The sequence below is a fragment of the Python bivittatus genome, unplaced genomic scaffold, assembly GCF_059951505.1.
Source record: "Python bivittatus isolate LINGU-HERP-01145 unplaced genomic scaffold, Pbiv_v1 ctg000330_np1212, whole genome shotgun sequence".
NCBI classification, from domain to species: domain Eukaryota; kingdom Metazoa; phylum Chordata; class Lepidosauria; order Squamata; family Pythonidae; genus Python; species Python bivittatus.
The window spans coordinates 15,292,729-15,308,168 of record NW_028277058.1 but is presented as its reverse complement, the minus strand read 5'-3'; the positions used below and the strand labels follow the sequence as shown (position 1 = coordinate 15,308,168).

At 37.9% G+C, this 15,440-nt stretch overlaps 1 protein-coding gene across 4 annotated transcripts in view; it reads left to right on the top strand.

Moving 5' to 3' along the window:
* The window catches only part of PRICKLE1 (prickle planar cell polarity protein 1), a 70,699-nt gene that overhangs the window by 44,538 nt on the left and 10,721 nt on the right, over window positions 1-15,440 (top strand). For 2 of the 4 annotated variants that reach the window (XM_007433824.4, XM_088141742.1), the window contains 2 exons: window positions 12,033-12,217; window positions 14,550-14,663. In XM_007433824.4, the coding sequence (XP_007433886.3) occupies window positions 12,098-12,217; window positions 14,550-14,663 (234 nt within the window). In that variant the 5' untranslated portion in view covers window positions 12,033-12,097. Of the gene's footprint in view, window positions 1-4,498; window positions 4,661-5,598; window positions 5,642-12,032; window positions 12,218-14,549; window positions 14,664-15,440 lie in introns of those variants that run through there. The other 2 variants (XM_025170259.2, XM_025170260.2) reach the window with 2 other exon arrangements.

Below are 15,440 nucleotides of genomic sequence, written 5' to 3'. Positions count from 1 at the left end.
CTCCAGTCTGAATGACATCCCAGTGTCCTCACTGTAGATCTGTGTCAGGTGGTTCAGTGAGTCAATGTCTCGTTTGCTCTTAGCATACAGCTTGATGTCATCCATGTAGAGGAGGTGGCTGATGGTGATTCCACTCTTGAACTTGTACCCATATCCAGATTTTGTGGTTATCTGGCTGAGGGGGTTTAAGCCTATGCAGAACAGCAGTAGGGACAGTGCATCGGCTTGGTATATGCTGCACTTGATGGCCACTTGAGTTGACTTCCAGTGTTGTCTTCCACAGTCCCATTGAGTTCTTGAGGAAGGTCCTTAGTGTCCTGTTGGCTTTGTATAGTGCCAGGCATTCACAGATCCATGTGTGTAGCATTGAGTCGTAGGCTTTCCTGTAGTCAATCCAGGCTGTATTCAGACTGGTCTGTCTAGACCTTGAGTTTTGGGCGACTATTCTATCTATTAGCAACTGGTGTTTCAAGCCTCTGGTGTTCCCAATGCCTTTCTGAGCTGTGCTCATGTACTGGTCCATATGGTCTTGTAGCTTGGCAGCTATGATGCCTGATAGGGCTTTCCATGTTGTGGAGAGGCAGGTTATTGGCCGGTAGTTGGATGATGCTGTTCCCTTGTGAGGGTCTTTCATGATCAGCACTGTCCTTTCTTGTGTTAGCCAGTCTGGGTGGGAGCCTGGTGCTAGCAGCTGGTTCATCTGTGCTGCTAGGCGTTCATGTACTGCTGTTAGTTTCTTTAGCCGATAGGTGTGGATCAGGTCTGGGCCAGGTGCTGTCCAACTCTTCATGTTCTTGACCTGCTGTTGGATGTCAGCTACTGTGATGGTGACCGGTTCCTGTTCTGGGAGATTGCTGTGATCTGCTCTCAGGTCCTGCAGGCACTTTGCACTGGTCTTATGTGTCTTCTCTTTTTCCCATATGTTCTTCCAGTACTGTTCAGTTTCTGAAGTAAGGCCCTGTATTTCTTCAGCACCTGAGTCTTATCCTTAATCTCCACACCCTTCTGTAGTTCCACCAGCTGACTAACTTATCTCTGAGTTGCCTTGATCTTAGCCTCCACCCTCATTTTCCAGGGGGGTGATATGTACTGCTGTTCTTCTTGATCATGTAGCCAAATATTTTCAGGATTACAGTGGCTGTAGCATAAACCAGTTCATTGGTTTGAGTTATGGTGGTAGTAGGGACTGTTGTGAGGGCTCTTTTGGCATCTTCTAGCATACTATCCGACAGTACTTCTCCATTGAGCCTTGGTCTCGAGGGTTGACTATAGCTAGTTTATCCATGATCTTATGCCTCCTATCAGCTGCTGTGCTCTGTAATGGAGAGGGTGGCAGTGACATTCCAGCTTCAGGTGTTGGCTGTACATCCAGTTCTTCCAGGTCTGCTTGAGTCTGAGTTGTAATGTGGAGTTGGTCTATCTCAAGTTGTGAGAGCAGCTTCCTCTTCACTGTGTTGAAGTTAATAGTTGTTTCTCAGTTACTGTGGATGTAGGTCTTCTGTCCATCCATAGTTCCCTCATACGTTTCATATATCCCCTCTCATTAGGTCTACTGTTGTAGCATTTCATCAGTTCCAAGTTCTCTTGTCCATGTATGGTTTGTTTGGTTTGTTGTTATACACACACACACACATTCTGTATGAACAACCTAACAAAATCATCAAATGTTTGTTTTCTTGATATCTCTTGTATAAGGCAAGCATGTCATTTTTAACGGCTACAGGCTGAAAGGAAATAGGTGGAGCTTGATAAAACAAATTCTTCCTGCTTAGCTTTTTGGGGGGGGGTACTTAATCTTCCTTCCCATGACCTGTGACTCCCTTCTTTTCCTTTCCTGAATGGATTCACCCGCACAATAACAATGCTTTTCAAACATGATTGAATCTTCTTAGCACCCTGTGGATATGTCTGTCTCTGATTTAATTCTTGTAGGAAGTACTTAATAATTTGTAGACTTCTTCAGCCCATCCAACAAAAAATACTGTAAAATTGTAGTGTCGTGAAGATAAAAATATATTAAATAGTTTCTAGTTCCCAGCACATCTGTCACTGTACTTTTCAGTAGTTCGTATAGGAAAATATTCTTGTCCACACATTGCTTAATTTTTAAAATAAATGATAAATAGTGAATTAGAAATTGGAAGGAACAAAATAATATTCTCCCTGGAAACTGTCATTTGAATATCTTGCTGTATAAACCAAATTCTATCTTGGCATGACTTTTCCACTAGTAGTATCCTAATTCTGTTCATCCTGTGTACAGAAAAGATGTGATATAGTTAGCTTACATATATAGAAAAAACCTTCCTCCCTCCCTCCCTCCCTCCCTCCCTCCCTCCCTCCCTCCCTCCCTCTTTCTTTTTTTCTTTCTTTCTTTCTTTCTTTCTTTCTTTCTTTCTTTCTTTCTTTCTTTCTTTCTTTCTTTCACATTTTGTTTTGTTATGCAGCAAAACTATGGATTATAGCTTTTGATTTCTCTGCAGTAAAACCTCCCTCCTTAGGAATCTGTATGAAGCCACTGAAGTAATAGGTTTGTTGAGGGAAATATATTAGTAGTCATTGTTCTAGTAATACACCTTGTATAATTAACAATTTCAAGAACAAACTTCATTAATCATTAGGAGTGAGTAAACAGATGTATAATTGCTGTGGTAGAATATATTCTCCAGATTAAGATTAAGACCTTCCATTATGTTCATGTTCTAGGATTTTAAGGTATGGTACATTAAATATAGAGTAGTATAGAGTAGTTTGAATTAGATTAAAACGAAAGTGCTTGACTTGGAATTATAAATAGAATGTTTTATTCTATGGAACAGAGCAGCATTAAAGTGCACACACACCCTGGATACACAAAAGGGATCTCCACCCAAGTAAACAAAATAAAACTATTTTTATAATTTTGAAATACTACACAATGTTGGTGATTTTTAAATACAAAATATATGGATTCTTTAAAAAAAATACATTAGAACGTATGTTTGCAAAGTACATTCTTTGAAATCTGTTTTGAATCCCTTTTTAAAGCAGAGAACAGCACTGCAACATTCAGAGAAAACACTGTGTACTGCAATTCACAAAGATACAGCATTTCTTCTAGTGTTTTATTCTCAGTATACTGGAATCATACGCTAATCATTGGAGACACACAGGCACTGGTGCTTAAAAAATACCTCTAAAAAAAACCCAACACTGGTAGAAATGGTTCTCCTTAACAGACAACAGCCATGTCAGTAATTCCAACTTGAAAGTTCATCAAGTTGATTTAACGCTGGCAAGTATCCAAGCATGTCTGTATTATAAATACTATTGTCTGACCAAGGCCAAGTCTTGGTAACTATTGGGCTTACTGACTTAACTTTCAGCTGTGCTGTGCTCAAATAGCAACTTTTTTTCCCCCCCTTTTCCTTATTACTTGGCAGTAGAAACCTACTTCTGCTACTGAGTTTATCCATTAACAGCTGAATCTGCGCTACACTGAATCTTACAATGAGGTCTGTTGTTCAGCGGGATGGAAATGCTTGTTGAGATAATTTTTATACCCGACTTCTAGGAAACGCTTTTAAGGGTTTCTAAAACTTCAGTACTGTACTTTAGATATCTCTTTGTTTATTCATATATTCAGATACTGATTTAAAATTTGTAACTCATTTATAGCACCAAGATTAGGGTGCTATTAAGCCCTGGGGCTAAAAACTGTGTATCGAACTGTACTGACCCTTCGGTTGAAGGCAGTGTGACTGCAGAGGATTGAAGCCTCTAGCACTTTGTGTACCAGCCAAGTAGAACTGAATTTAAGGAATCGTTCCCACTTTTTTCCATTGATGCCTTTATGAATGGTTATTCCAATTCTTTTGCTTGTTTATAGAACAGTGCCTTTTTCTACAGACGCGCTTAACTTTATTTGGCTTACATCCTGACACATTCTTTGGCAACTCTTCTCCAGAGTAGGTCAATTTCCAATGATCACATCTCTCTGAACTTCACATTTCTCTCTCTGAAATGTGGGGCATTGGGGTCATCAGTGATTGATCTGTAGTGTGACTATTGCTTAAGGAATTAGAAAATGCCCAGGGGTCAAGTAGCAAAGCCTTTAATTTGAAGCCAGGAGGGTTTTCTCTACCCAATACTGGATAGAGTTAGAGGGTAGGCTCATCCAAAATCACATTCATAAACATGCAAATCAAAATTCTTCTGTCCTTTCTGCTCTCTTAACTGCCCTCAGTTTCTGAAAATAGTTGCTTTCTATCAGATGTTTGGAGCAAAGAGACCTCGGTTCCCTTCCCTTAAAACCCAGCATGCTCGGTCCTTGGGAAATGGCCTGTTCTTCACGTCTGGAAGCTGAAAATAGAGCTATTTCCTTTCATTCTAAATTTGACATAAAAGCCGCCGTCCCCCACCCCATTCCACAGGAGAGGAACTGTGTAGTTAAAGGTAGCCGCCTAAGAAAGGCTCTTTCTCAAAAAGCTGGCAGACTCGTGAAGGAAGTGTTAGAGAGGGCGAGGGGAGGCTCGGCTCCTGCGGCTCTTCCGAGGGCTGGAATGGCTGCAGCAAAGCATGAACTTTTCCCTTGACCTTCCCTTGGGGATCCTTCCTAAAGTGACTGACTGAGGGGTGCATGGGATGAACGTGGCGCCCGTACCTTTCGTTTTCATCTGAGGTACAATGAAGGGGCTCAGCGAAGTTGGGATGGAAGAGTGCGGATTTCTTTTTAGTAAGGGTTCAGAAGGTCTATGTTGGGGAGGAGCAGAATGGCTGGTCATTGTGCTAGAAAAGGAGATGCTGTGGGGATTCTGCCTTCTCTCTCACTCTCTGTCTTACACACACACGTGCGCCTCTAGTTTTCTGGCGGGCTGCCGAGAGCTGAGCTCCCTGAGGCTTTGCACAGGAGCGGGAGGTGGGCTCTTGGGAAAGGCTCTTGCGCGAGGCTGATTGCGGGATTGGGAGCGGGCGCTGCGCCTCTGTTCAGGGGAGGCAGAGACGCAGCTGCCATCGGCTAGAGCCTTTCCAGAGACCAGGTGAAGCAAAGAGGCAGGAGTGGGGGGATCGCTTTCATTTCTTCCTGATTGAGCTGGAACATAACCCTGGAGCAGTAAGGCTAGATGGGTTGTCTGGAAGGATAGGAGAGCTGCCTTCCTCCCCCAAGGAAGTCTGGCCATCTTCCCTGGAGGGGGGACTGGAGTTCAAATGCGGATGCTTCTATCTAATCTAAAAGTGTGGGGCGGGGGCTGGAGGGAAAGACTTCAGCCTCGAAAGTTCCAGTTGTCCCTGCTAAAAAACTGGAACTAGATGCAACTTTTGGGTAGAAGATAAATAATTGGAAGCCATCCATTCTTGCTTGTCAAGTCCAAATCACTCTGAGCTCGAGCAGTAGCTCTAGATTTGCGCTGCGCTATCCCTTGCCAGCGTGGGCAGCCCTCTGATAAAAAGAGATGGGTTCACATTGTTCAGGGGGGTGAGTTCCTCCCACTTTATGGAAGTGGGTGGGGGGCAGGCAGACAACTTCCTGATGTTCCCATCCTCTGAACGCTGTGAACTCTGGGCTTCATTGTTTCTGGTGCTGTGTTGGATCGCTGAGCATTTCTCTTGCTCTTGTAGACATGGCAGATGGAGACCCTTAATTCAGCAAACCATCCTCCTGGTGAGTGCCTCTTTTTAAGGCTTGGGGCTTTGACCAAAACATGCTGTAAACATCTTCCTGTCTGAATGTAAGCCATTTAATTCTCTTCTAAAAATATTATTAAGAAAAAACAGGTTTTGGAAGGAAAGCCCTTGAGTTAGAGAAGACTATTCTGTGTTTAAGTAATTTGTGTAGAGTGCAGCCAAAGGACATGTGCATATTTTGCTTTGTTTTTCCAGGATTGTCTGGAGTGTTCTTAAAATGTATAGATATAACTAAATTATTATTTCTTTTTATGAGCATCTGCTATCCATGGATTGAACATCCAACTGATTGGATGCGAAAGTTGCAAGCATTAATATATAGTAAATAAAGCATTTTTGGTGCTATATAGTTTATTTCAATAAATTCTTTACCTAAGATAATCTTGACAATGATTTTTGTAAATACAATCTATTGGATGTCTTTATTTCTTTGAAATATTTTCTGTGCAAAGTCTTTGCAAACTCAATACTCTGCATTCAACAAAGTAGTGTAGTGTTCAAAAACCAACAGGTGATGGAGTGAAACATGAGTATGTTTATATTAGAGTAAAATCTGGCTATTGATGCTTAGGATCGATGTTTAGAACGGCATAAAGCATGTATTTCAGAAGAAATTTTTAAAAAGTTATATTTTCCTTTATTTATCTAAGCAAACTGAAAGACAATAACTTCTTTGCTTTTTATTCTAAACCAGTTCATCAGGCTTCATTTTTACTGAGCCATAACATGCTTTTTGTATATTTCTATCCTAGTGTGCAAGCAAATGGTCCTAATTAACATTGAGTGACAGTGCTTTAACATAACAATATATAGCCAATATCACTTTAAATGATCCTTGATTTTAAATCCAAAATTTTGAATAGCACCCTTAGGCTACTATTCTGAACACGTTTGCTAGGGATAAATCAGGTTGAACACAGTGGAATTACTTTGCAAATAGAATTGTGTTAAATAAGCAATAAATGTAATAAGAAATGCTTGGGCTGAATCATGCTGCTTGAAATTTAAAAGGACTGACTTATTCCCATTAAAATAATGACACAGACACCTTTTTAAATCTAAAATCTTGACCCTTTTGGACATAGTTGCAATGAATGTGGTGTGTGCTTTGCATCGTATATTCCCCACAGGCTTAACATACACTTTAACAAAAAGTTGTTAAACCATTTGTCCTGCAGGATAGAGTCAAACAGCAGGAGATAGGAAAGGATGTTTATGTAACTGGTCTTATGAATTGTGACCTCTTTATTCTGGTCAGAGGTGACTGTAGAGCATACCCAGCGACCTGGAAATCCTAAAAGGAGAGCTAATTTCACATATAACTTTGGCTGTTGTATAGAAAACAAGGACAGAATTGAGGTATTCTCTCATTTTTGTGCAAAAGCGCTGTCTTCTGAATAGTTTATGTTGAATGAATATAGGTGACATTTACCCTGTTACGTATCTGAATGCCTTAAATCAAATTACTCTTTAATCCAATTACATGCTTAATAAATGTTCATTCATCAGCGAAAGGATGTAAGCTTTTTTGTAAGCTTCTCTAGGTTAGACTTATATAAAGGGCACATTTTTCATCAGTCTTATTGCTATTTTAAAGAACAGAGCAGGAAAATATCATGGTTATATTTTCTTTCAATGCTTCATTGTAATAAACAGTTGGACGCAGACATAGTTGCACCTAGAATAAATTCTTTGAAATAAGTAGGTATGACTAATTTCATTGCATTCAATAACATTTAAGTATTCCAAGTCTGAAATTAGTAAGAAACTCCAAATTTATTGAGATAGTTAGCAGGATTTATACCAGGAGCCAAGAAATGACTTCCAATATTGCCATTTTTTGCCTGTCATTCAGGTGAAAAAGCACAGTATTAAGTCTTTCTCTTTCTTCATGCTGTATCCATGAAAAGTACCAATTTCTAAAAGCATATTTTAAAATAATACAAAATTCTGTAGCTATTTATGCAGAAATAGTACTTGGAATGCATCCCTCCCCCAATTTTGATAAACCTGCATTACAATATATATATTTACTTGAAAATAAGCATTATCTAACCTAATAAGATCTACTTCTCAGGAGTATCTATTGGAAGATGGCAATAGCAAATAACATCTATATTGTCATTAATACCTATATAGACATATCCAAAATACATATATAGACATATCCATGAAGTCAAGCTCAACTCAAAAATGACCTGACTTTACTTCAGGCAACTATTGACTTGCACTTAAGTTATATCAGCTTACTGTTTCCAATTCAGAGGAACAAATAAACTTTTTTTTTTAAATTACCATTTCCAAGGAAACTAATAATCAAATAAGTAGATAATCCAAAAACTGTAAAATTAGAAATAGAACATTAAAATAATGCAGTTGCATTGCAACCTAAATTAACGTAACATTTTTAAAAGGCTGGAGAAAATAAGATTCTTTGCTTGAAGTTTCTGGGTTGTGCATTTCAAAGGGAGACAGTGCATGTGTAGATAGCATTTTTCCTACTTAATCAAGTGGGGCTCCCAAGGAAGTGTTCCAAATATGACTGGTGCAAGACTTGGCAAACTTTTTTGGATCATTGATAATGCACAGTTCAGAATACTGAATGCTATCAGAAGTGGGTGTGTCTGCTATGATGAAAAGATGGGTGGAGCCAAAAGTGGATGGTTTTAAAACCAATGAAAAGGTACTTTATTAATCAATTCTTCTGAAAAGTATGTCACACATTCTCCATTTCCTTTTTAAGTGCTACGTTTTCACTGAAACACACACACACATTATATTACCTGTATTTTCACATCTTCATTCTGTTACTTATTGTAAAATATTCTAAGTTGAAATCTTTTCAAAAGATGTGATATAAACTCTCAAGAGCAGAGCTTAACACTCATTATTTACCAGTGTCATCACTATTATCAGTATCAATATTAAGTTTCTGTTAGCCCTAGTCTGCTTTTATTATTATTACTTCATTGTATTTTATACAATGTAGTTGTTTCATCTTCACTTTTCCATTGGTTGATTTTGTTCCCATTCACTGTTATTTTCAGTCCACATGGTCTTCAAAAAGCTTTAAAACACTGTATTTCTATATGCCTGAGAGCTGTAGGTGCTTGTCAGCTGCAGGCCCCAATGTCTGCCTGCTTGAAGGCAAGGAGCAAGTCCATCTCTCATAGTCGGAAGGAAGTATAAAGCTCTAACTCTTTTGGAATGCTGGTAAATGTAGGACTTGTTTCAAAGGCTATATTTAGCACTGGCTAGCATTCTTTTCGTGGTGGGGGTGTGTGTGCTCAGATCATGAATTTTGAAAGCCAACCATGTGGTTGTGGTGCTGCCGCCATAGCAATTTGATGGCAAATTGCTTTTAGGTGCAAATCAACCCTCTGCTTTCCATATTAAATGACAGAACCCAAAATGTATCTGCATGAAGCAGCAATGTTCTCACTGAACAATGCAGAGTAGCATTGGGAGGGAACACTGTAGCTATTCCCAGGTGCTCTGCTTCTTGAATACAAAAGTATTCAAGTAATGTGACCAAAAGCATATTGGGTGGGTCACCAAAATTGATTAGACTGGCAGGAGTTTAGAAAAGCCTGTGCTAAATATTTAGGGAGATCTTTGACTTGATTATGCCTTCCATAATGCATGGGCTAGGCTGTGTGGAAATTTATGGAACAGCTTTGTTTATTGACCCAAAGTTTGCTTTTAAAATTGCCATTTTAAAATAAAGCTTACTTTAACAGAATTGCTTGTATACAACTATAGTATGCTTGGCACGTTTTCACTTTTTAGGCTAGGTTGATTTAGTTGATACAACTATGGTCAAATTTTGTGTTGCATTCAGAAAACAACCAAGTAGTTTAAATCAGTATTATTAAGCTTTGTAGAGCTTTAAAATAAATAAAATATTTTATTTAACATTTTATTTTAAAATGTTAAATAAAATAAAAAGTTTTGAAATGAGATTACTGGTATACAAGGCATTTTGTTTGTGAATATGAAGCTACACAAAATGTCCTGCAAAACTGGAGATTATTAGTATTATATCTGGAAAAATCTATTGTCCGGATAGTACAATAGGTTGTTCTAACAATTATCTGGCTTCTGATTGCTTAAGCAGAACATAATAGGATTTAGTTTTACTTTTCCCTTAAAATTTGCTGGTGTGAAATTCAAAAAAGCACATTTGTGAGCAAGGAAGTTTTTTGTCTAGACAGGCAAAATCTTAGATTTAATTCACTGTCCCATTTCCTTATATTTAGTAATACTGTCATTCATGTTTCAAAATCAGACCTTTCTCAGTTTTATTTGGTATGTATTATTAAATTGATCTTAATATTTGAGTGATCAAGGAGACCAGATTTCCTCTTTTAGGTTCACAATCCTATTAATCCTATACTTGCAAATAAATCCCACTTAACTGACTGAGCCTGGCATATATATTTTGCTAATATGCTATTAAGTGTATTGCAGAAAAGTTGCATTTTCTGCACTTGCATTTTTCATTCCAGGAGAAGGGATAATTTTTGAATGCTCAAGAATATTGTCTGTATTTTTCTTTGGTGAGGATATGGCACTCTTGTTTTTCTCTGAATTTGTAAAAGACATAAAGAGTTAAGTAAGATTGGCCAAACCTCTGCTAACAGAGAATGCAGAGGATAATCTCTTCAAATTTAAGATTGTCCCTGCACTACAAATAAATATCAGATTGCACAGGAAGTTTACAAAAGTCCTTAAGAAAACAAAGGAGAAAAAGAGTGATAGAAGGTAAGAAAACAATTTGGTTATTTGTAGCAAACATAGGCATGTTTATTCCTCAAATACATATGTATAATTTTTTACCTATATACGCTATCCAAAATATAAGTGCCTATAAAAATGCATGATGTCTAGGAAAATACATACTAGTTGGTTTCACATGGAAGCATCAGCATGGGATATTGCTAAAAATCCCAAGATTGTATGATGAGTTGCCTTGAGATCATACTATGAATGTCTGCACAGCAGGCCTACTACCTAATATGTCACTTGATACAACAGCATAGAATTTGCAAGTTGGAATGTCATATAAATAGAAGCATGTAATGTATTTCAATGCTGCTGTATATTTAATTCCTTGTCCATAGGTTATTCACATGTCAAGCAAAAATTGGTCTACCATAACTTTACATGGAAGATTCAGACATTTAATTGCTTTCTTTGTTTTACATAAGTACACAGACGTACATTCTCACTAACATTTCCTAAACTTTTTAGGTATATTGTACTATAGTATACCTTATAGCATACTTATTATAATATACTTAGTATACTGTAGTATGCCATTATACCTTTATATATACTGCATTATTTGAAATTCACTTGAAATAGGTATATAGTCAGATATGATTATCACATCTTTTATAAAAATTAAGCCTTGCTAGAACATTTCTTTGTTCATCAGTATCTTTTTCTTTTTAACTTCTGTAAAGAAGAACAAGATTAGGGTATGCTGCGAAACATATTCGTTGGGGGCAATGGAGTTTTAATATTTTAGGAGTCTAGAAAAGTCTTACATTTGTCTCAATTTTCATGCATAGAATCTACTTCGTGCTTCATTTATCTGTATTCATTTCTCTTTTTTATACTTAAGACTGACTTTTAAACATCACAGTATATACAGTTAAATTACAAGTTGCATTGTTATGAAGTAGCTATAAAATGGGGAGCAGTCAGTGATTTCTTAATATTTATATACCAAATCTTGATGCAGTGTCTTCTGCATCAGAGGCCCAATTTGTCATGTCTTTGTCAGGATAGCCAGTGATCCCTCTTCCAGTCTCTGTTTTCAATATGGCTCTATTTTCGATACAACCAATTTAATGTATAATTTTCCGTTCTAACTATAGTTTGAAAAAATGTTACATTATTAGGTATCCAGGATCTTAAATATTGTTTAAAGTCAAATTATAATAAAAAATTGCAAGTGAAAAGCAAAAGCAAATGGGAAACATGCAATTCCAGTGTATATCTTCATAATACTACGTAGGGATTAAGCTGAACAGCACATTATCTAAAAAGCATTTTTCTTGGATTAAATTTTAACATGTTAAGGCATAATCCACACATAAGGTCACTTAATCCCATATATATATATATTCTCCTTTAGAGGACTGTTTAGCATGTAAAGTCTCACTCCTGCTTTCTTTTAATTAGGAACTAAAAAACTCCACATAATTGGAAATAGCATGTATGTTTCCTTATTGCTTTGAAAAATTAACATAGAATAAAGTACAAGTATAGGAGCAAAGCCAGTATGACATCTGTATGTTTTGAAATAGTAGCTATGCTTTTTATTGCAATATTTAACTTTTGAACTTTTTTTTTTTTAGAGCTCTTAATTGATGAACTACAACTGAACATCTTGATACTGCCCACTGACCTGTGTCTTTTGGAAATGGAACCAAAAGTTGCCAGCCGTACATCTGGCTTCCAACGAAGTTCAACATCAGATGATGATTCTGGATGCGCCTTAGAAGAATATGCCTGGGTTCCTCCGGGTCTTAGACCAGAACAGGTAAGGGCAAATATTAATCAGCTTATGTTCAACTGTATATTAGAAAAGTAATTCTGTGCTTATGTTATATTGATCTTTTTTTTTTCATAAATATAGTAGACCAAAAAAACAACAACCCCACACTTAAAAATCAGTTTTTACTATTTAGGTTGTATATAATAATAGCATTATTATGATTAAAAAAATTAAGTAGACTTTGAACTAAGCTGAGAAGGAAACAAAAAGACCAGAACACATCCTCTCCAGCAGCTAACACCCAGATAAGCAGGGATTAATACCAGGCAAACAATCAAGCAGAAAACAATACCCTAATCAAGGAACTTCCAAGAAGAAAACCACCACCCCTCCAGAACTGGCAGGGCAAGCTACTGTATATAAACAGGGAGCAAACCTAACACTTGTACTGATGATGTTACCTAATCAGGTAATGAAATGTCTGCAAGCAAACAATTGAGCTCAGAGAGCACCAAGGACTCCATATATTCTTGTCTATTGGAACTTTGAACTAAACTTTAAAATACAAAATAATATTCAAGGTAGTGTTAACATAGCTCAACAGAAAAAGTCAATTTCTTAGTATCTTATTTAAGATGCAATATGCTTATAAAATTATTTACAAAGATGCCTGGGGGTACACTTTCTTTAGGATGTATGTTTGTTTTGTGCTGTGCATTTTGTAAATGTCCTATTCATTTGAAATGCCCTGTGAATAATCACATATTTTTCTCCAAACTTTCCTTCGTTTAAATATAGCTATCTTCTTACTGACCAATTTGCTGTGCCCATTAAAATTAGAGCAGTACTGACACTGATAGTTCAGTGTAGTCCTCCAAGTAAAATGGAGCCAGAAAATAATACATTTCTTATTAATATGAAGACACTTCATTTCTATTTCCTTACAAATAACTGGCCTATTAATCCTTTTGTAATTTAAATAACAATAAGGCAAACAGAAAACACCTTCCTCAGTGAAACATTATTTTCTCTTTCAGTTCTATTTGGGCAGGAAGTAGAGAATATCGTTTACTATAGATAGAAGCAGCAGTAGATTTTCTGCTTGTATCAGGTGGCAAATATGGTTTTATTTAACAACTGCAAAGTTCAAATGGGAGGAATGAACTTAATCAGCAAGAAATTACAAAACAACCTTTAGTCTATGCAGTTCAGGGAACAAGTCAGACTTGTTGAATTATCAGTTGTTTTCTGGATAGTTTCACACATTGTGTGATAAAATGCAGAAAGAGTATGTGGAATTTTAACAGACCTGCTAACTATCCTGGAGGAGGTGGAAATGAGATGTGCATAATTTATGGCAGCCCTGATTGCCACTTTAAATTGCATTCCAGGCAAGCAATACAACAGCTGGGTGCTAGTTATCTGAGGTTATCCAGTTCTCCAGAGTTGGCTTATTTGGTCTTCCTAAAAAAAAGGAATGCAAATTCTGCTAAAGATGCCGAGAAAAAAGGAAAAGAGCCTTTGCACAGGCTCTTGTATCGTGTGCCAGTTGCACCCATTCCTGGATCAGGGGGACCTTCTCACGGTCACTCATGCCCTGGTCACCTCCTGGTTAGATTACCGCAATGCGCTCTACATGGGGCTGTCCTTGAAGAGTATCTGGAAACTTCAGCTGATGCAAAATGCAGCGGTGCAAGCAGTTACGTGTGCTTCTGGCGGAACACACATTACACCTCTGCTTCGCAAGCTGCACTGGTTACTGGTTTGTTTCTGGGTCCAATTCAAGATGCTGGTGTTGACCTTTAAAGCCCTTCATGGCATGGGTCTGCGTTACTTGAGGGACTGCCTCTCCCTGATTTCATCTGCCCATCCTACCAGATCTGGCAGAGAGGGCATGTTATGGGTTCTGACGCCTAAGGAGCTACATTTGGTGGGCTCTGGGCTGCGGGCCTTTTCTGCTGTGGCGCCTGCGCACTGGAGTCTTCTTCTCCCTGAGGTGAGGCTGGCCTCGTCACTGTTGGGCTTCCGGAGGTCCCTCAAAACCTGGTTGTGCCAGCAGGCCTGGGGACTCCAGGGGATGGGTGATCTAGTGAGGTGGGTCCATTATTTTTAACATCTCCTCACTTATTATTTTTTGTTTTAGTTTAGTTTTTTATACTTTTTAAATGTATTTATTGATTGTTTTTAACCCTGTTGCATGCTGCCCAGAGTCGCTTGGAAAAAGTGAGATGGGCGGCTAATAAATTGTGTAAATAAGTAAATAAATAGGCAAAATAGACCTAGCATACTGTATAAATAAAAATCAGTATAAGATAGCAGATGAAGAATTCTTACACGGAAGTGTATGAATGGGATATAAGTCTGGCTTCTAATTCAGGTTCAGCTTTACTTCGCCTGCCTGTCAGAGGAGAAGGTCCCATATGTTAACAGTCCTGGAGAGAAATACCGAATTAAGCAGCTTCTGTATCAGCTACCACCCCACGACAATGAGGTAGGTATAGATAATCATGTTTTGCTCTGCTGAGTTGAGACAGAGGGACACATTCCCTTTTTCTGCAACAAATCTATGGTTTTTCAAATGCTGGCTGTCTCCCAAAACTATGTGACGAGATGTAACCAATTACAGTTACGCATGCCATGAAACGTGTTGGGTATGAGACTACCTTTGCAAGTGTTCAGTTGGTCAATCATACAGTTCTGTAATTCTGACTGCGCCCCTGATTTAGTTCCTATTATGCTGCATGCAGATGATCTTGGCTGATCCCAAAGAGTTGAGCAGGATCATACCTAATTAATTTGTGGATGAAGACCACCAGAAAATTCCAGGATTTTAAGTTAGACTAGGAAGTTGAAAAAAAATCTTGTAAGAAGGCAAGGATAAGCCACTTCTATACTGTTCTGTTCTATACTGTTGACAAAATACATGCCCATCTGGTAATCAGGAGTCAAGTCCCTTGAACAGAGGGCTTCTGTCCTAAAGGAGCTCTACTGCTGGTGTGCTTCTGAGTCCAACTCAGAGTATTCGAAAACAGCTGCAAAGATATGTTCCACCACATCATCCCGCCAAGGACTTTTGTTGCTTTAAAGGCCAAGGATGAAAACTTTTTCTAGAGAAGCTCTTGGGCCATCAGCATTGTTTTCATTTGGTCTTCTCCCCAAATCTTTAATTTATAGCAGTTAAACATTAGTTAAAAAAAAAACAAAACCCTGCCACCAGCAATGTGGCTTATTGTATTATTTTAGTATTTTTAAAGGTTCATAGCCAGCC